General features: G+C 43.4%; 2 protein-coding genes across 3 annotated transcripts; both read right to left on the bottom strand.

The window, feature by feature from the left end:
* Window positions 1–4,858: 4,858 nt before the first annotated feature.
* Window positions 4,859–9,032, bottom strand: gpr61l (G protein-coupled receptor 61-like). The gene is made up of 2 exons (XM_034223876.1): window positions 8,455–9,032; window positions 4,859–7,768 (listed from the first exon to the last, which is right to left on the bottom strand). Exon 2 carries the CDS (start codon window positions 7,717–7,719, stop codon window positions 6,421–6,423), a length of 1,299 nt encoding a protein of 432 aa, XP_034079767.1. The 5' UTR covers window positions 7,720–7,768; window positions 8,455–9,032; the 3' UTR covers window positions 4,859–6,420.
* Window positions 9,033–16,936: 7,904 nt separating this feature from the next.
* Window positions 16,937–21,808, bottom strand: parp3 (poly (ADP-ribose) polymerase family, member 3). Of its 2 annotated transcripts, none has more exons than XM_034223807.1 (11): window positions 21,658–21,808; window positions 21,196–21,392; window positions 20,983–21,108; window positions 20,613–20,792; window positions 20,346–20,484; window positions 19,028–19,251; window positions 18,782–18,937; window positions 18,593–18,670; window positions 18,337–18,514; window positions 18,099–18,242; window positions 16,937–17,912 (listed from the first exon to the last, which is right to left on the bottom strand). In XM_034223807.1, the coding sequence occupies exons 2-11, from the start codon at window positions 21,373–21,375 to the stop codon at window positions 17,740–17,742; spliced, it is 1,578 nt and encodes a 525-aa protein (XP_034079698.1). In that variant the 5' UTR covers window positions 21,376–21,392; window positions 21,658–21,808; the 3' UTR covers window positions 16,937–17,739. The 2 variants fall into 2 exon arrangements, with proteins under 2 accessions (XP_034079698.1, XP_034079697.1); XM_034223806.1 differs by having other exon boundaries at window positions 21,196–21,420; window positions 21,658–21,786.
* Window positions 21,809–22,119: the final 311 nt, after the last annotated feature.

The raw sequence follows: 22,119 nt of genomic DNA, 5'->3' as shown, positions 1-22,119 counted from the left end.
TGATTTTTTAAATAACAATTTTCATCAATATGGTGTCATGAGTTGAACCACAGAGAAATATCACAATCTGGGCAACTCGATAAAAGCGACATACAATAAAAACATCAATTGTGCTTTTGTAGGCTTTTTGAACCAGCAAGACACATGAAAGCAGTGTTGTTTGTGAAACAAAAATAAATGTAATATGGTCATACATAACCTACCACTCTCCTAAATAACGTATAGTATTTATCATAGTATTTATGGTAGTGCTATATTTTTCAATGATGTGTGCCATTTTCTTTTAAAATTAGTATTAGGTGAAAATACAGTAAAAACATATACTTTAAAAAAATATATACTGTATATATTTTTGTTTTAATATACATGAAATCCCGTGTGCCTCTCCAGTCATGGATGTCTTGGATCTATCCTGAGTCTGTAGGTCACAGGTCCATCTGATGTGGACACTGGTTACTGGGACAGTGGTTATGTTCATAATCAATAGCCTGGTCAATAAGATTGCTCTCTGCTGTTGCCTGACCTGACGAACAACTGAAATCTCCCCTTTGTTCTTTTACATATAATGTTTCTGAATCCACAGGTGTCATTCCTGGTTACAGTTAAAGCAAGTATAGTGTTTATGAATTGTGTGCTAAAGCCAAGAGGCTAAACTTGGCTTTAGGCTCAGGTCCATTTTCCATAAGAAAGTCCATACTGATGTAGAAATGTTGATGATGTTTAATTAACAAAATGAAATCCACAATAACTCCAGTAGGACCAAACGGTCAACATAAATCAGCTCAAGCTCATCCTCACTTTTTCACATAAACCCCCATTAAAATACTAAAGGCCTCAATCTCACACCTCAACACCTTACCTTAGCCTGACTCTCTTGCCTTTCTTGAAGCATAATTATCTATGACATCATCATACGACAGCTGTTTTGAGACCACATGGTTGATGCTTATGATGGATAGTCCACTGAGACGTTCTTGTCCCATAGAAGCTCTCAGGTACGTTTTGACAGTTTGAGCTTTGAGAAGCTTCTTTCAGCAGCAGCCACTGTAAAAGGAAGAGTGGCAGAGATTCTCAGAGCAACCCACAAATTGGGGTACATTTCTGTTAGCTTCTTCTCATGAAGGAAGGTCAATAGTTCCATGTTTGTCATCTTCTTTGATGGCAAATGTGGAAAATGTTGCATTTCTGCAGCAAGTTCCCTGCCATCAATGTCTGGTTGTCCATCATGGGTCAGAGCAGAGCTCAGGGTTTGACAGTGCTGTGGCAGTTCTTCGTTTGATGTGTTGGGAAAGTTGATGAGCACTCCAAACTTGTCATTTACCTCTCCAAGGTGCTGAAATCTCTCATCAAGTGAAGAGAGGGCTGTATCCACATTAAAAAATGTGATTTCCATTTTTTTAAGTGCATCATCAATAGGCTCATCTGGAGACTCATAACCAAACTGCCGTTTTGTGGATCTCACACATCTCCTTTGCAGTTGTCTGTGCATCAGAAAATCCAGTCCTTCTGTAGTTGCAGGTGAGGGAGTCTCCTGTTTTCTTCAGCAGGTCGACAGCCACATCTAACTGCATGGAGGGTGACTGCCTCAGTTTGCTCACATGCTGGATCTTGTATGTAGAGGATGTCATACCATATGGTTGTGCAAATGGCAAAACGGTAAGATCCAATCTCCCCAGCCAAAGACTGGACTTCAACTCTCACCACAGGGTCTGCAGTTGTTTCCCTCACCTCCAGAAGAGCCTCTCTGATTTGCCCAGCCTGGTACTTTACTGCCTCAATGTTTTTTATCCTGCTTTCCCATCTGGTCTCTGACCACGATTTCAGGGTTGTTTTGACATGTTTCAGCAGGATGTCCCATCTATGTTTCAGCAGGATGTCCTATCTATCAAGGACCACTTAACCAATAAAAAAACACTCGCGGACCACCTAACTCCACAAATATCCAAAATTGCATCGTTTATCTAGAACAGATTACAAATCGCCTGAAAATGGTACAAACAAGTGGCAACATGTGTGACGAAGGTGTTGCGCTGGGCTATATCATACAATCAAAAGTGAAACTTAACCTCGCTCCATTGCAAAGATATTCCCGCGAGAGTGCGGAAAACTTAAATGTATTTATTTATTTAAAATGTGAAATGTTACCAATATACTTGCGGACCACTAGGGGGCGCTCACGGACAACCAGTGGTCCGTGGACCACACTTTGAGAAGCACTGGGCCCTATCGCATCTGGTGAGCTCTTTGCAGCATCAGCTACCACCAGATTTAAGGTGTGAGCACCACAAGGGACAAAAAAGCTCTTGGGTTCTGTGAAGCAACCTAGCCTGAACACCTTTATTCTTACCCTTCATGTTGGCACCGTTGTCATATGACTGTCTTCTGCAGTCCTCAAAGGGGATGTTAAGTTCCTCCAGCCTTTTGAGAATGAGCAATGTCAAACTTTCCCCTGTTGACTGCTGGAGTGCAATCCAAAATGATGGAGAAATACTTAGAAGTTTTTATCTCTTCCACAATTGTGTCCAGTATTTTAGAGCTGATTGCGTCAATCAGTTCATTTTGAATTATTGTGCCCATATACAGTAATGTGTGTGACTGCCAGCTCCACTTTCCACCCTACCAACATGCTGCTTCATAACTGGATCGAATTTGGCCATAAGCTCCACTTCTTTTAAAAAGTTGCCATTGTCTGGTTGGTTTAATGTGTCTGTGGACCCCCTCAGAGCCAGGTTTCTCTCTGCTAAGGACTGAATTATTGCCACGAGTCGGGTGAGAATGTCGCACCACCTATTTCTCTCAGCCTGAGCAAGGGCCATCTCTTGCATATCTATTGTAAGCCCCCTGGCAAGACGGCCGTCTAACTCCTTCCATGTTGCCATGTTTCTGTTGTGCTCCTTGCTTTCTTCAAGTGACTTGCATTTTCCTAGTCCTTTAATCCTTCCCTATTGAGTTTGTAATTTCTCTGTGAAAACATTTTGCAGCAGAAGCAGTGCAAGCTATCATTCTTTTTTGAATACATCAACCAGCTTCTTTTGATTTTTTCTCCGTTGATTAAGACTTTGTTAAAATAGTCCTGCTGACACCTTCTCCCATCTTTTTGTTTGGCAAAAGGTAAAACTATGTTTCACTTGATATGGTCCACTCTGAACAAACTCTGTCCTGTCATTATCAGTAAGAACAGATGGCCAGTGAGCAGGGTCTATTGGTGAAGCCTTTATCCCTGATGCTTTATCACTTGGCTCTGCTGAGGTGGAGGGGACAGGTGCAGCTCACAAAATAATTAGAATATCATGGAATATATTGCCTCCATATCATGTAAAATGTATGCATCTATCTCTGCAAAAGGAGCCCCGACCAAGTATTGAGCACATATTTGAACAATCTTTTCAGAAGATCGAAATATCTATATTATAAATCCTTATCTAATATTATACTATTTTGAGATACAGGATTATTGATTTTCATGATCAGTAAGCTGTAAGAATCACAATTAAAACAAAAAAGGTTTGAAATATTTCACTTTATGCATAATGAATCTAGAATATATGATTCATTTGTTTTATTAAATTAAAGAAAAACAGTTCTATTGTATAGTTATTCTTTTAGATGCACCTGTAGATTCTGCGACTTACCAGATGGCAAAGAAGCAGTTACGTACATGTAATATAGCATATTAAAGATAAAGGCGAAGGTATGCAGTATTTACAGTAGTGACAAGCATTTTAACACTGATGTAAACGTTACACTATTGAACATACTTTAGACAGCATAAACTGTAAGGCAATACAATTAAAGGCCTACAACTATAAATGATTGAGGGGATGTAAAAGGAATAGCAATTTTAATGACTATCATCATTACTAGCCTATTACTACAAGCAGGGCAAACATTGGCTCGCCTCAACAGATATAGTAGATGATATATAACCGGTGATTTAACATCTGAATAATCTTTCCAAATGTCCCTGAATTTAAGGTGGGAGTAACGGTACTAATTGACGTTAACTCTAAATGTAACTATTGATTAGCAAACAAACGACCTTGCTATCGTCTAAAAGTAAGCTAGCAAGTTAAAACTGTTCCATCAACGGTAACTACAATTTGACTTTGATTAATCATCATCACATTAACGTTACTGTAGCCTACCTTTGTCTTTCTCCCGTTTGCCCTCCTCTTTTCTTTCTTCCCCGGGCACCAGATAACTTTGTTCTTTTCGACATTGCTAATTACCGTCTTTGTTTTCTTCTCCCGAGTCACCGCAGGTCAACGGCGGCGGGTCAAGTGTCAGTCAGTGACACTTGATCCGCCCCCTGGCTCCTCCCCAAGTTCAATGAAAAAATGTGTGAAAGATACAACACCTCATCCTTACAATTATCGAATTACCTACCTGAAACTTGATTTGATTTGTGAAGAGAAATGCATATTCGGAACTCAAACAAGAAGTCCCATCATTCCAGATGTTTCTGGAACAACAACTGCTTTTGTCTTTGTCATTTCAACTCTGAAAATACAGAGCTCTGAAAGTCATGAATAGCAAAGTAAATGATAGTGATTCAAATGTAATTTACACAGGTCACAAGAGAAATGAAGGTTGACCAGGTTGTGTCCTTAATTGTATTCATTGATTTTTGGTTTTATAAAAGCTATATTTAGATCCAGGTGTTATAACCCTGTTTTTATTATTGTACAAGTAGGGTTTAGGTAATTCAAACCTCAGCAAGCAAGGTATGGATTGTTTTTACTTCATATTGTCAGCCCTGGCGGTCTCATAAATCAATTTGAAAAAGGGAAATAAAAAGACACAAAGAAACAAACATACAGATATTATAGGGATAACAAACTCTCACAGAATGCTGTGTTTGTTTATGTATACAAATATATTCCAGTTTTCACCTCTCAGTATTAAGCACACAACCACAGTTATGTAAGAGCGGTGTATACCATTATTTGCTTATCCACACTTTTTCGTCATGACCGATGGTAGTGAAAAGCTAATACAAACAGTAGAGGCCATAAAACAGCACTTTGTTACCACTCTCAGAGCATTATCAATCCACGATAGTGATTTCCATTGTAAATTCACTATCTTTGCCACGTTCCCATGTCCATATTTTAGCAGTTCATATTTGCAGGGACTTGGAAACCTTGGTCTCAGCCTCTATTCACATGTTAATGATCTCTCTCTGAACCTATGAGCTCTGTGTAATCTGTCTGCATGTGAAAAGCAGGCGAAAGCCATAAATTGGCGGACAGACTCCAATCAGGATTCAGAGCTATACATCCATAAGCATATTTCCAGCCTAAAGGTGCTCGTTGCTATGTGAGTCACAGGCTCACTTAATTTCCATGACGACAGGGGCGAATGACAATCGCTGCCAATCAGCATATCTGTTGCGCGCAGGAACTCTGGGTATTGTCCCTCAGATTCATGAGAGCGTGCCACACTGCAGAAGCCTTCGTGTTAGCAATACTTCATTTACATCCAACATTTACCTATGTTAGTTTCTAGTCTTGGTTTGTCATGGTGACTCTATAACATTTGAATATACATGTTTGTTTTTGACACAAAAACAAGGATGCAGTGGAAGCAACCCATGTTCATATGGAATACAAATTGTTCCCAGTTAAAGGCAATAAATCATTTTAATATCCCTTCAATTATAACCTTGTTATTTTGGTTACACTCCAGATTTTCATAAATAACCTTTATCAAAACATCAATAAAACCAGGCTAATTGAAATACAATTAGAAAATAAGCACAGGGGATCATGTCTATTTCAATAGTTCATGTTTCAGTAAAATCATAGCACATTGACCTAAAATGAAAAAAAGCCTCCCTGAATTGTAGAATGAAAAGAAACAAAACATACATTTTGGACCTGACAACATGTTTAAAATAATCGATTAACAATCTTAATATTTTTTATTTCAGGCAAAGCAATACTTTTATTCTACGCCTTTCTAAAAACTTTATGGATATATATTATTTAAGAAATACCATTAATATTAACTGGATGTAATGGCTTCAGCAGACAAATCAAGTTTTTGCAACAAACAATGACTTGGAATGTTGACCTCCATCACTTCAGTTAAAAGAAGGGATCATTTTAATACAAATATCAATGGATTCTTGTGCAAGGGTCACATTGCATATGATGCAATATGAGACCAACTCCAGTCACTCATGAAATATGAGTTCTTTATTTGGATCATTAAATATAAAATTATTGAAGAAATGACCTCATTGTTGCCAGAATGGATAGGAGAAGGTATTCCAGTGATCAATAATCATTTCAACGTTTACATCATCTTACATTTCTTAGATTATGAAGCTATCCAATATGAAAATGTCCTGCTTACATAAAAAACAACATGTCCTTTATATTAGCACTGTGGTCCATCACCCATGTTGGTCAATGTCTAAGCCTGCTCTTCAGGAATTTGTCCAGGGATCTTAACCCCCTGGTCCGTAGTGTTTCCGGGGTTTGAGGTGGCACAGCTGGACGGGGTTTCAGCTTTGCTGCTGCTGGTTCTCTGGATGAACTGGAGGAAATTCTCCTGAAGGGAGCCTTCGTGGCTAGATGTCCCAAAATCTGCCGGCTGGGTCAAGCAGCAACGTCGGAACTTAACTAGCTCTTCTCTGATCTGCCTGTTCAAGAGGCCGTAAAAGAACGGGTTGATGGCAAAAGAGGAATAGGCCAGCCATGTGACTGCCTCCTCCAAGTCCCCAGGGCTTTTCATGGAGCCAGTCAGAGACATTTGCATGTGGAAGATGAAGTAGGGTAACCAACAAACAAAGAACTGTCCAACAATTAATACCAATGTTAGGGCAGCCTTTCCTCCACTGAAGGCCCTCTCAGGAGACAGTCTTTGGGGCAGGGAGCGTGTGGTGGTGATCATGGTGGTCTGGCTGTTGATGGAGTCTGAGCGATTTTTAGCAAGGCTTGCATTTGCCCACGCCGGCACAGCAGGGACTTGCTGCAGGGCTGCGGAGCGAGCTACCTTGTACACGGCACCATAAACACCAAAAATAACTACTGCAGGAAACAGAAAACAAGCCACACTAAAGAGCACAGAAAATACACTTCTTAGACGACTGTGGCTCGCGTGGAGAGAGCAGTGAGCTGCGGCAATAGAGCTCTGAGGTCCATAAGCTGGCCATCCGAAAAGTGGGACCATAGCTAAGAGGACTGACTTCACCCAGATCAGGAGCATGACACCAATAGCGAGGTTAATGGTCATCTTGACTTCATAACGCATGGGGTGTACGATATAAAAGTAACGCTCCACACTGATGGCTGTGATGGTGAGAATGGAGAGACAGATGAGGAAAACATTGAGAAAAATGTAAACCTGACACTCCAGGACTGTAAACACCACGGTGCCAAAGAACGCCGAACTGGATATGATACCCAAGGGCATGAGGAGGATGGCACACAGCAGGTCCACTGCGCAAAGGTGACACACGAAAGCAAACCTCTTCAGGTGAGGAGCACGAGCGATGGCCACCATCACTCCAGTGTTGGCCAACAAAGCAATGAGGTTAAGGGTCACCATGCAGAACAACCCGAAAAGGTCTTTGATCTGTGACTGGGAGCTGGTGACGACGCCCAGGTCAGCAGGGACCGTAGGATTGGGCTCCGTTTGGGTGTTGTTTAGATTTGTCACTGAGTGATGTGGCACAGCGGCTATCATCAGACCGGTGTTGGCGGCCATCATTTATTCACAACCTCCGCTTCCATCTCTGATGTCGCCATATTTGGATGTCCTGTGTTGAGTAGACCAAAAGTAGTTATTTAAAAACATGTTTTAGGTGGTGTTTCAGACTTTTTAAGTGCTTAATTAAAAAACTGAAGTGTGCCATACCTACACGTTTTGAGTGTAAACAGATACACTTATGGATACATTGGAAACTGTTTACAGTAGAATACAGCAAGACTACAATTGTTCTATTGTCTCCCCTTGAGGGCCATTCAACACTGATGTTAAAGATAAGAGTTGTGAGGACAAAAAGAAATGATATGTTAGCCAACTGGGGTCTAATATATATTTTTGTGTGACAATACATCTGTGAATTCTCTTTTGAGAAACTCTACAACAATTTATATCGGGGAAAATACATGTATTTACTTTCTTTCAGAGTGCTGACAGGTTACAAGGTTCCCCAGCTTTCACCTGTCTTAAAAAGCTCTGAACCCATTGTTAATGCAGTTTGAAGAAAAAAAAGCCATTTTAAATTTTGTCACAAATTGTTCCTGGACATAAATCGTTGCAGTTAAATCAATTGATTTTTAACAATCAGTCTTAACAATTGTGGGACATTTAACCTATCAGGGAGGCTGATATCAATCCCTTCAGATGTCATTGAGTGGTAAACACACAAAAGTACATTCTGTCTAGATTAAAACATATTCAGCATAAAAAAATATTCTGATTATGCATAAATGTACTTACCCATGATTCACTCTGTGTTTGTGTGTTTCAATTCACACTTAACAGGTTGACCAGGTGTTTGACTTCACAAAGCTACTGTTAAATTCCCACTTTTTGTTTGGTACACTGGGCCAAACCCAGCTTGATTAATGTATTTTCCAGAAGAAAAAAAAAATCAGTCTTCCAGCTGAAAATTCATCAAATCCAGATCATTCAGTGTGTGAGGTTTAGTCATTCAGTATAGAGGCTCCTCCAGAGGTCCAGATGCATCACCATTGTTATCTCCAGTTGAAGAAGAACTGGTTCCATGATGTTTTTTGATGGTACATGATGCTTCCCCTCTCTTCTCACCCCTCTTCCAGTAACACTCTTATTCCTGTCCTGTGCTGTGTATGGCAGTGACAGGCACACATTGTATTGTGTTTGTTTTTTGCTTTCAAATAGACACACACTCCACTGTCTCCCTACTAGAGCCCAGCCTCCCCTGGGTCCTAATGTCTGCCTATAGTTAAAGGACAGCTCATGTTCCCCTGGCAGCCATGCAGCTCCACATCTTAGCAGTAGTGTATTTACTGAAACCAGAGACAGCTGTAGCAATAGGTAAATACGGCACTTCTCTACTGACAATAAGTCATGTTTAGACTTTTGCAGTCACAAAATAGGCATGCCAGTTTACATCTATTTCAGGTCAATGGTTTTATAAACCAAATACCTGTTTTTCTTAAGAGCAGTTACCACAATGTCTATTCTAAGGAGCCAATAACTCAGGAACCACAAACAATGTGTAGTGTTGAAGAAAGGAAATACAGATTTTTAATATTTCCATGTGCTTAATATCGGTTTTTTTTACTCTTCTCCCCCAAAGGGTATAAGGCAGTATTGTTATTTGAATTCTACATTATTATTTATAATGAGATTTCCCATTCTGGGTTAGGGTTCAAATGACGTTAAGCATCATCCCAGCTGTTCTTAATACATCATAAAAAATCAAAGCGTAGTATGTCACATAAAAATCACATTTTAGTTTGTCACTTCTTGCACTTATTTGACTTGTTTGGGGTTTGATAGTTATGGTATTTTATAATGCTGTAATAATTAGACATTATATTTAGGGATGCACGATATTGGTTTTTTGAAACCGATACCGATACCGACAACTTCCTGCTTCTCAAGACCGATACCGATAATAAAAAAAAATGTACGCCACTAATTATTTTAACGCGATTAACGCATGTGTATTTTTTTTCCTCGGCCGCCCCGTAGTTTCAGAGCACATCGAGTTTAAAATACCATCTACAAGCTGATGCTGACAGCCCCGCTCCTGTCGCCCGCTTGTGGCAGACCACACTTCCACGCTCACCGGCAGGCACCGACTGGCCATCTGGAGGACCGGGAGGGTGTGTGTATGTGTGGCCCGAGTGAGCGAGAGAGAGACCTTACGTGCATTGTTGTTGTTAGCATCTGGTGCTAGCTAGCTGCGCTAACGGATATACGTAGCTGTTTAAATGAAAACAGAGGAGCGACATTTCGCCACAACTGCGCCGAGCACTTGACTTTATGCAGGAAGCCAGACAGTGGGACATTGTACGAAAAGTCAGCACACTCAGCACGGATAGTGCGCAACATGATTGCAGCGTCCAGGCAGCTCCGGTTCGAGCATATGCCTTGAGTTGCACATAGCTCCAACGCCCATACCACCGACGACATGTTTGTTTACTGTCCTGGCTTCACGGCCGCACACCATTTACGTCAGAGCCAGACATGAGTTAGGGAGCGCTGGATTTGTGAAAAACTCCCCTCTTCCTAAACCACTAATACCACAGTACTGGCAAAACGGGAGGAGCCGAGTGAAAAACAAGCGCCCCTCATCCCAATCCACCCACACCGCAGTATTTTTTTCTTTTTTTTTACCCAAAAATATATTGTATATTATCGGGGCTATTAATACTGGTATCGGGTTTATCGGGATGACGTCATAATTCCTAATATCGGACCGATAATTATCGGGCCGATAATTATCGTGCATCCCTAATTATATTATGTTACATACCCGCACATTAGTTCCGTAATATATCAGTTAAGCTCATATTACAAATAAACAAACTGCTCCTCACAGCAATTAAATGCATTTTCAAAAATGCACTATTGCATCAAAAGACTTGAAAAATGATCACCTCCTGTGTCCTGTAATCAGATTACAAACTGCTCCCATCAGGAAGACGCTATAGGGTTAATGATGACTGGATGGATATAAAACTATAGGTTACTTACGTAACCCCAGTTCTCAGAGTAAGTAGTGAGATGTCTCACTATGGGATGCGCCTCATCGCGGAGCAAACAGAAGCATCAATCTCATTACGCCAATCCTGATTGGCTGGTGATCTTGACGTCAGCGTCAGGGAATCCACCCCCTATAAGTAGCTTGCGCTACGTCGCATACGTCATTCAAAATAAGCACCTCTTCTCGCTTCACCATAGCAAGGAGGGCCATCTGGTGAGACATCTCACTACATGTTACTCTGAGAACTGGGGTTACGTAAGTAACCTATAGTTCTCATTCATAACACTCCGTTCGATGTCTCACTATGGGATATTGTAGCTCCCGTATTGCCAGACGAGCTTATCTCGAAATTTACCAAACCAACCAGAACTTAACAGGTATAGCTCTGACTCAACAAGGTGCCCAGCACTGCTCGGGCCACACTAGGAGCAGAGACGTCTAGCCTGTAAAAGCGGACAAAAGTGAGCGGCGAGGACCAGCTCGCTGCTGCACAAATGTCTTGGATGGAAACACCCTTGAACAAAGCCCAGGATGTAGCCAGACCACGAGTCGAATGAGCACGCAGACCCGAAGGTGCCTGCAAACCCTGACTCGTATAGGCCAAAGCAATTGCCTCCACAATCCAGTGGGAGAGCCGTTGCTTAGTAACGGGCTTGCCCTTCTGAGGGTTAGCCCAGGACACAAAGAGTTGGTCATTATGACGAAACTCTTTTGATCTGTCCATATAGGTGCGTAAAGCACGGACTGGACACAGCAAATCCGGCTGCTGTTCCCCGGAGGAACACAGCGGCGGAGGAAATGCCTCAATGTCAATTGGGGTACATGAACCAACCACCTTAGGTATAAAGGCAGGGTTGGGCTTCAACAACACTCTCGTTTGCCCTGGGGCAAACTGAGTGCATGAAGGATGTACAGATAGCGCATGAATGACACTGACTCGCTTGGCGGATGCCAGGGCCAGTAACAGCACTGTCTTGAGTGACAAGTGCTTCATGTCAGCTTCTTCAAGGGGTTCAAATGGGGTTAGAGTGAGCCCATCTAAAACCACTGCCAAGTCCCATAAGGGCACCAGTGACCTGGAAACAGGGAGGAGCCTGTGAGCCCCTTTCATAAAACGGCAGACCAAAGGATGTTGGCTAGCCGTCTTTCCCTCAAAGCCCACATGGCATGCAGCAATAGCAGCCAGGTACACTTTGATCGTAGAGAAAGCTCTGTGTTTATCAATTAAGTCCTGTAGAAATGATAAAATCACCCCGACAGGACATTGAGAAGAGATGTGTCCTTTTTGAAGGCACCACTCCTCAAACACCCTCCACTTACAGTCATAGAGAGACCTGGTGGAGGAAGCTCTCGCACTCTGAATAGTGTTTATCACCTTCTGAGGGAGTCCCACTGTATTCAGATTGTACCACTCACGGGCCAGGCCCATAGTGCCAAGCGCTCTGGGTGTGGGTGAAAGATCGCCCCCCCCGCCTGAGACAGTATGTCCCTGCGTAGTGGGAGCTGCCATGGCTGCCCGCACAGCAGCTGATATATCTCCGCCAGCCAGTACATTGCGGGCTAGTGCGGAGCTATCAGGATAAGTGTGTGGCGTACCCTCACTCTGGCCAGAGTTGGGGGGTATCAGAGCCAGGGATGGGAATGCGTACAGAAGGCCCGGAGGCCAAACGTGCGCGAGCGCGTCCACGCCTAATGGTGCGTTTAAATCGCGCATTGAAAAGAATAGCTGACATTGAGCATTTTCTTTTGATGCCAACAGATCTACCGCGGCTCTGCCGTAACGCACCCACAGCGAACTCACAATCCTTGGATGTAGAGTCCAGTCTGCATATAGTGGTGCACCTCTGGACAGTAGATCCGTCCCGAGGTTCATCACTCCTGGTACGTGCGTCGCTCTCAGAGAGAGGAGACGTCTGCCGCTCCATAAGATCAGTTTGCGTGCCAGCATGTGTAACTGGAGAGAACGCAAACCCCCTTGGCGGTTTATATACGATATTGTGGTCGTGTTGTCTGTCTTCATGAGAACATGATGTCCTCTGAGAAAAGGCAGAAAGCGTTTTAGGGTGAGAAACACCGCTAAAAGCTCCAGGTAATTTATGTGCGCCCGCTGGAGGTCTCTGCTCCAGAGACCCCTCACCGGACGACCTTCGTAAATACCTCCCCAGCCTGTCAGACATGCGTCCGTGGTGACCACCTTCCGTGAAAGGACAGCACCCATAGGCACGCCCCGTACTAGAAAAGTCGGGTGCAGCCAGTGGCGCAGTGCCCTTACGCATTTCACAGTAACCATTACTCTCCGCGCGCCATGACGCGCGGGGTTTAGTTTTAGAGTGGCTACCCAGCGCTGAAACTCCCTCATGTGTAAGCGTCCCAGTCGTACGACCAGGATGGCTGACGCCATGAGCCCCAGTAACCGCAGGCATGATCTGAAGAGAACATGTTTGCCCAGCTGGAAATGAGCGAGACAAGCTGACAGGCGGGCTGTAAAGGGCACGAGTTCAGGTGTAAACCCAGGAAGAGTATAGTCTGTGCTGGGCACAACATGCTCTTCTCTGTGTTTATTATGAAACCCAGGTTGAGCAGGTGCTTTACGAGGACATTTGTCTGCGTAATAGTCTCCTGCTCCGACTGTGCGAGAAGCAGCCAGTCGTCTAGGTAGGTCGCCAGGCGAATACCCTGTTGTCTTAACGGGGCTATCGCGGCTTCCGTACACCGTACAAACACTCTTGGACTGAGAGACAGACCAAAGGGAAGTACTCTGTATTCGTAACAGATCCCCTGAAATGCGAACCTCAGATATTTCCTGTGTGGGTAATATACTGGGATGTGGAAATACGCATCTTTCAGGTCGACTGATGTAAACCAGTCGTTTTGTCGCACGAGACGCAGCAGAGATGTGTGTGAGCATTCTGAATTTGTATCTTTTTAGATATTTGTTCAGAACCCTCAAATCTAGTATTGGCCGAATCCCGTTCCCTCCCCGTTTGGGAACGAGGAAATACTTGGAATAAAAGCCGCTCTGACTCTGCTCGGCGGGTACTATAGATATAGCCCTCTTTTCTAGAAGTGAGAGGATCTCTCTCTCTAGAATATGGGCTGACTCTCCTCGGGCTTGTGAATACAGAATGCCCGAGAAGCGAGGGGGGGTGACAGCGAATTGGAGTCTGTAGCCCCGTGTTACTGTCTTGAAAACCCAAGCAGATGTTGTGAGCATCTTCCACTGTATGCTCTTTAGAGCCAGCGGAGATGTCACGTCTCTTACCCTCTGAGTCTCTATTTGTTGTGTTTTGGGGCCCTCTAGTGTCTGAACACGGTGGTACCCCATTTCGACAATCCCCACCGACACTGCGCATGCGTGTGACGGTGGTGCCTTCACAACCCCAGCCGGCACTGCGCATGCGCGTGACGGTGGTGCCTTTTTTTTTTAGCTGCGCCCTTGGCCTGAAGCCTGGATGCGTCAGCGGAAAATGGTTTATGTGAGAAACAACAACAATATTGTGACATGTGTTTTTGCGGACTTGAGGATGGCGTTGAGGCATCTCTCGAGGCAGCGGGAACACATCTAGAGCTGGGGACCGTGGACTTCCAGCTCTGTCACAGAGGGGAGAAGGGGGGGCTGTCAGGCCGCCTGCTTCTTCTTCCTCGACTGCTGGCCGAAATTCTGGGTTGGCTGCGCCTGGGCTGCAGCCGGAACCGGAGATTTTCTAGGCCAACTCGCCCTCGTCTCCTGCCTGGGCTGGGGACTCGGGGCGGGCTGCGACCTCTGCTGTTTTGGTACTTTGAACCGAGCAGGGTTCGAGGCAGCTTGGGCGAAGGACTGCCGCTGTGAAGGCAGCGGCTGGACCCTTCGAGGGAGACAGAGGTGGAGGGCCTCGTCCTCCTTCTTTTTCGACTCGCATCTCCTCTGCATGGAGGCGAGAGCGGAGCCGAAAATCCCCTCGGGAACGATGGGCATGTCTAGCACATCCTCCTTTTCCCGGTCTGAGAGGTTGGTGAGGTTGAGCCATCTAGCTCTTTCCTGCACCACCATGATCCCCATTTCCTTGCCCGTGGCCTGGACGGCGCAGCGTTGAACACGGAGACAAATGTCTGTGATCGCGGCCATCTCGTCCAGAACGGCCGGTCCAGGATTGCTTGACAGATCCTCGCAGAGCTCCGCTTGGTATGCGGTTAGCAGCGAGGAAACGTTCAAAGCCCTGGCGGACAACGCTGCGGCTCTGTAGGACCGTTCAGTCATGGTCGACTGGAATCGGTCCGCCTTCGCTGGCAGCATGGGGTTCCTGCTTGGTGACGGGACCAGCCTCGGTAGGAGGTGGGCTGCCACCAGTGTTTCCATAGGCGGTATGCGGAGCAGGCCGAGCCTCTCCATACCGTCACAGTCTAGGGAGGAGGCACCCTGGATTGGGGCCTTGTTGCTAAAGGGCCGGTCTCTCCACGAGACCGACACCTCATCCAACATCTCCGGGAAGACCGGAAGGAGTTGCCTCTTTGTCCTCGTTGCTTGGGGAAAATGTTTCCCCTCGTAACGGGACCTGGAGGTCTCCTTGGCCATTTCGGGCCACGGGATGTCTAGTCTGGATGCGGCACGCTGACACACGGCCTGCAGGTCCATGCTCAGACAGGGCGAAGCTGGTGTGCTATCGCCCGGGAGAGCAGCCATCGCTCCTGGCTTTGCAGCCTGAGCCGATGACACGAAGATATCGTCTTCTTGCTCATCCGAATCAGACAGGAGGAACTCAGAGGCACCATCTTCGTCCTCCATATAATCCAATTCCAGGACATCCTCCGCGGGCGAAACCATGGTGAGGTCCTGCCGGGAGCCCCTACTTGGTAAAGCGTGGGGTTCCGTTCTCGCGTCTCTTGCCGCCACCGGGTCCCAGCCTGACACGGCGCGGGACTCCGGTTCCGCAGCTGCCGCTGTTGATGAGCCCCAGACCGACACAGTGCGGGGCTCAATCTCCGCGGCGGACGCCCCCGCGTCTTGATTGCCAGCCGGCAAATCAGCGGACATGAGGGGGTCCTGTCCCGACAAGCTAGCTTGGCGTGCTAACCGTCGGCGGAGGCTCTTTACGGTGAAGCGGGCACAATGCCCGCACGAGCCGGGGTTGTCAATAGCCTCCTGGGCGTGTTCCAGCCCGAGGCAGGACGAGCAGACCTGGTGTGAGTCTGTGCCTGATATTTTCAACCCGCAGCCGCAGAGTCGAGCCTCCGAGTCCCTGACTCCTCTGGTGTGAGGGAGAGAGGCGTCCATCTTGTTCGCCGCGTGGCGCGGAGAGGACCCGCTCGTAACAGGTACGTAGCCTCGCTACCGTGATGTCGGTAGTGAGGGAAAGCAAGCTAGTAACAGGTGTGTTGCTAGCTTGAAAAAAAAAAAAACCGTACCTTAATTTCCGAGGAAAGAAACGGCGAGGTCGATTGTAATACTAACTGGTGTGTTAGCATTAACAGTCTTCTTGCGAAGCAGAAGAGTAGCCGGCGAGCGCCCGTCGACCGAAAGTTAGCTTTGGGTTCAGTCTGTGGACTGTTAAGCTAGCCCGGCTACCATTGAGATGTGCTCTGAAGCGAGAAGAGGTGTTTGAATGACGCATGCGACGTAGCGCAAGCTACTTATAGGGGGTGGATTCCCTGACGCTGACGTCAAGATCACCAGCCAATCAGGATTGGCGTAATGAGATTGATGCTTCTGTTTGCTCCGCGATGAGGCGCATTCCATAGTGAGACATCGAACGGAGTGTTATGAATGAGAACTCTTTCATCCCTCTATCAGGGAATCTTCTTAGCTCAGTAAGGTAAGGAAGGTGTGAAACGAGGAGTGTGTTGAATGTTGAATGGCCTCTTTGTTGCCACTCTTCTGGTATGCACATTACATCTGTCACAATGTTTTGCTATATGGTAGTCTTTATGTTGAGGTCAAGACAAATCTCCTAAGGGATGAAAAGTGTGTGTGAACTTGATCATTTTACCATGTTTTGCATCTTCAAGACAATTTTGTATATGTTCACACCACCATCTGTTTCAATAAGTATTACTTTCATGCAAATAAGTTATTTTGCCTTTTATTGAATGCCGTCCAGTGACATATTGACATTTTCTTATATGAACAATATTATTAGCAAACAATGACTACCATATAACGTGGCACACTGGAAAACCAATAGCACTAGACACAAATATCTAAGTATTTAGGTTCATCAAGCAGAAGGGAAAAAAAACTTCAACACATTGCAGGCACAATTTTTTTTATTTACTTATCATTGGTTTAAGTAATGTCTTAGTGCAAAAATGCATTTACATTCCAAATGGACTTGCTCATTACTAACACCACATGATTGCATTTGTACCATAGCCAGGAGACCTTCAAGACATTGATCAAGCTTTTCATGACGTGTTACTTTGCAACACAGAGTCTTTCTTTCCATATTAGACTGGTAACAGTGCTTGCACATTAGCCACACATTGCACTTCACGAACTGTAAACATATCTATGGATAGAGTATCGTTTTTCTACTCTACCATTTAACATTAGTCAAAATGTCTAAAGTTGCAAAGGCATGCAGCAAAATCCTTACGGATATTTTCTCTCTCAGGGACAGGTTTATATAAGCATTTCTACTTGGATTAAATAAAGCATAAACTACTCAAACTAGAAAAAGATGGCAAATATAACATAATGTGCATCATGTTATTTCTAACAAAACTGTGCAAATATATAGAGGCATCTTAGAGAAGTAAAAAAGTAATTGCTTCATTGTACCATGTGAAATAACAGTAGTGCAGTCTTAAGTACTCAGAACAGTTATACAGAGTGCAATATATAAGGCACAGAGAAGTCATTTATGAATCAAATGGAAACATTTGCACCAGTAATAGGTGTAATAGTAAAGCAAAAAACCATATAATAATAATAATAATAATAATAATAATAATTATTATTATTATTATTATTATTACAGGAAAACAGAAAGCCAAGCTTTTTGAAAGCCCTTTATATAGAGGCAATCAAGAACTTCTTTCCTTGAGTTGAGTTAATACATTTTAAGCTCCAGCAGGTAGCGAAGGCGACACTGGCTCTCTTTGTAGATGAGATATTCACTGTTGCTGAAGTGGCTGTTTTTGAACTGGGGCTGATCTAAAGGCTCACCCTGAGGCACAGCAACCTGCTTGCCCTCCAGAGTGATGAAGGTGTCCTTGGATGGATCTGAAAACACAGAAAATGATTTCATAACACAGTGGTTCTCATTTTTGTAATAAATATTGATAATGACATATGCATTTCCTGTGAGCATGTTTCTCATGGGTAGTTGTGCAAAACCAAAATAATCTTGAGCTTTTCTTGAGAGAGACAAAAAACCTGTAGCTCTCTAATTCATTTTAGGATTAGTACCTGGCTCCACAGACCCTCGCGCCACCACACTGTCAAAGCCGGCAGGGGCCTTCTTCAAGGAGCAGTCGTCTTTAGTGATGGTACGTTCTTTGCCCAGGGCTACCTCACTCAAAAACATTACTCCAGTATTTTTAGAGGCACGCACTAAAAAGAAAATGGCAGAAAATGTCATTTGTAATGATTGCAATTCATTTAATCCTCATCTCTTTCAATCCCTGCATTTTTCATACAGACTCACCGTAAGCTGCAGATTTGCTGTTTTCAGACGCAAAATAGATACCGCTACCAACACGGCCTCCTGAATGGGGCATTATCCTCAGACCGCTCTTCAGAATAGCTGCCACCACCGCTATGTTAGTACCGTGCCACAGAAGACGGCGGTTCTCCAGATGAGCATGCTCCTTAAACCGCTCTCCCTGCAATGTATGTATGCGTTAGGTCAGAGGATTTCAGTCTCCTATGTCACAATAAACTTGATTGACTCCAATTCCTACCTCTGTCTCTCGATCAACAACCCAAACATTGACAATTTTGGGGCTGCTATTAGTTGCTTTCAGGTATTTTTCTATGATCTTTAAATGAGAAAAAGGAAATACAGTTTGACAAGAGGACACATGATCAGACATTGGAACGTGGTTTAAGTGCTTTGTATTCACTAAACCTCAATATCACTATGACAGTACCTTGAATGTATCTGATTTGTTGTCCATTAGAGTGAGATGGCATTTGAGAGAACTGTAGTCCTGGTCTAGAGGGTGAAGAACTTCCTCCATCATCTCTTCCTGAGACTTTTCAGTCTCTGACTTCAGATTTTGGGCGAGCTCTATGTCAGCCAGCACCTTTACAGTACATGTAAAAGGAGAGTTACTTTAGGACGGTGCAAACACCAAAACATTTTTTCCAGAATATTATATAAAGATACATCTCACCATGAGCATCTCCTTCTTCTGGTTCACAATATCTTTGTCGTTGATGGTTGGCGGTCTGTTCCGGCCAAAGTTGTGAGGGATTGTGGTGAAGAATTTCGAAGAGAGTTCTTCCAGTCTTGTGCTTCTGCTTTTTTGGTTCAGGGCTGCCTCAATCTCCTCCAACACTTCGAAGCCCTTTGCAATCTGAATTTTACTGAGTTTGCCCAAAGGCATCTTCTTGATGTCTTTGTACCATCCACGTATTCACACACATGCACGCACAAACAAACACACAAAAAACACAAATCTGTGTTATTATTTTATATTTTCTTAACTCTTAGATGCATAAGTGGGTCTTTTTGACCCGGTGAGGTGGTTTTCTTAGAGTATCTTTGTAATTACATTTTTTTATCATTTCATATTCCAGCTATTCCTCAAAAAACATGCTTTGGATATCATGCCATTCAAATTTTTAAATTGAATATATTGTACTTTTCGTATTACTACCCCAAGCTTCCATAAGTGTGTATTTTTTTACTCTGTGAGGTGGTATTCTTGAAGTATCTTTGTAATTAAAAATTTTTATCATTTCATATTCCAGCTATTCCTAAAAAAACATGTTTTGGATATCATGCCATTCACATTTTAAAATTAAAATTTTAAGAAATTGTAGTTTTTGTATTACTACCCCAAGCTTCCATAAGTGGGTAAAAAATGACCCGCATGCATTTTCTATGGAATTTCGTTTTTTTTTCAAAATGTAAAAAAAATGTCTAAAATTATAAATAGTGAAAAATTAAATATAAAATATTTCTAGTGTGAACCAAAATATAATGCTAAATATTATACAAGTCCTTTTTGACCCACTTATGGAAGAGTGTAGGGTCCAGTCACTCGTGCATCTAAGGGTTAAGAAAAGTAATCTCACTGTTTGTTTTGCTTATTTTATAAAAGGTGCAAATGTTACCTTCACTACTTCCAAGTATTAAAAGAAACAATTAAATGACAAAAACATTGTTAGCAAAGCACAAGGCACGGCTAATGCTGAGTTAAAGGGATGCATTGTGTAAATGCAGACTTCACCCTCTGTTGGTTGCAAAGATCAATCAAAACATCAAAGGTCAAACATGTCACATTATGGACTCCTAGTTTTCTTAATGTACATCTAAGCAACACTAAAATGTAGCTAACAAGATACTATGCAAAAATCACAGAGATTTTGCCTATTCTTTTAATCCCATCTAGTTTCAAAGCCCAACATGTGGTACAGAACACTGAACTTTAGCAGACTTGATAGACGGGTTTATATTTCATGCTAGGTAAACTATGCCACACCCACCTAGGTTCATGCATTCCATAGCCTCTTTGAACATGTCATTGCTGAAAATAAGCTCGATAAGCTTCTTGGTGGGGTTGTCAAGGCTGCAAGGTTTGACATTTTTTGTGACTTTGACCTTCTTTCCATCAACAGTGTCCACCTGCAATTATAAAAAGCAGAGCCAGTGAGATTTTGCCAAGGCAGATAATGATTATAATATGTCTCTGATGACTGAAGGACGTTTTATATGCAATGCTCCTTGTTCCAGTAAAGGTACATTATGGTTACCTTGACCTCAGCATCCTGCTCTCCATCCACCTCAATCAGGGTGTACTTCCCAGGGTGAGAAACAAAATTCGCCCGATCGCTCCAGTTGTTCTTGGTCTTGTCCTTAAACTTTTTTTCAAAGTCCTTGACAGCCTTTTCAAGATTATCAAACGTGTTGAGTTTGGATTGTCCACCTTCCCCCTGGACTCAGATTAGACATGAGGCAATCAGGGCAAAATTGCTTTTATATAACAAAATGAAGAAAACTAAAAGATAAGAAACCCAGAGTAAAAGTACAGTTGTTACTAATATTTAAAATATAATAAATCAGCAAAACTGAATAAAGTCAAAAAAGGTAATTTAGTTGGAATGTCTTGCAGGACAAACTTACCACTCTACCCCATCTGTTCCATGTATAGTATTGCTTGGTTCCATTAATCAATTGATTGACATAAAACTTGTTATTGTTATGCCCGATGTTGGTCTGATTGAGCATGCAGTCATAGTCATCGTGTACCTGGTGAAAACAATTATATATGTTTTGATTAAAAGTAATTTGCACTTAGCATTCTGCGTTAAGTGAGAAGTATATTATTTGACTTACCTCTCCGGACACTGAGCAGTGCTCATCCACCTTCCTGTTGCATTTCACCTGTGACCCTGCAGCCAGAAGGGCCTCTTTTGCAGAGATGAAGGCATCTTTGGGCGCTGGTGTCTCGGGCTCTTGTTTTACCTTCTTCCCACCTGCCTTAGCAGCAGAAGCAGCTCGTCTCTTTGGTGGCATGATCCTAGCTGAAAACCCTGAAGAGAAACTTGCCATGCTGAGTCTCTGGGCATGATACCAGGACAAGTTCAGACATGTCTACAGTGGCTGTCAATCATAGCAAATGAATGCATTGTCATCCATGCATGAACCTACTGAGTAGATATTGACTATGTACTTTTAAATGTAAAGCAAATCAAGATGATAAAACAGTACTTTTTTGGTAAAAGAAAGCTATAGTGGGTGTGCCCTCTTGTTTATTCCGAAAAAGGAAAGCTGAATTTCCATCAGCAAAGAACTCACCTTTTAACTTGAAATAGTGTCAGACGGGAAAGAAAGCAGAGTCTCGTCTCTTGTGAAGCTTTCACGGGCCGACTGGAGGGCGGCTGAGCTGTCGGACTGAGTCAGGTTTTCGGGAAGTTGAGGGACTCTTCGCCGTCAGAGGAAGAGGTGGAGCTCCACTGTATTTTCTTGCTGCTGCGGGGAAACTGCAGAGCTTGCTAACAGCTACCGCCACCTAGCTTATCTCAGTATGTATTGTCCCCTCAAAAACTTTCACACTAACATTGTAACAAGCTAAAGTAGCAGGGTAACAGATCTGATCCACAAGTCACAATAGAGCAATAGAGCTTGTTTTGATTATAAAAACCAATGTTTTTCTCCGTTAAGGCTATCATTATATCATTATATTAATAAAATACTATTAAAACAATACATATCTTTGACCACACTTCATTTTTTTATATTCTTAAATATTTTTACCTA

This window comes from Gymnodraco acuticeps, unplaced genomic scaffold (assembly GCF_902827175.1).
Source record: "Gymnodraco acuticeps unplaced genomic scaffold, fGymAcu1.1, whole genome shotgun sequence".
NCBI classification, from domain to species: Eukaryota; Metazoa; Chordata; class Actinopteri; order Perciformes; family Bathydraconidae; genus Gymnodraco; species Gymnodraco acuticeps.
The sequence above is the reverse complement of the archived record's forward strand: the minus strand, read 5'-3'. Positions and strand labels throughout refer to the sequence as shown.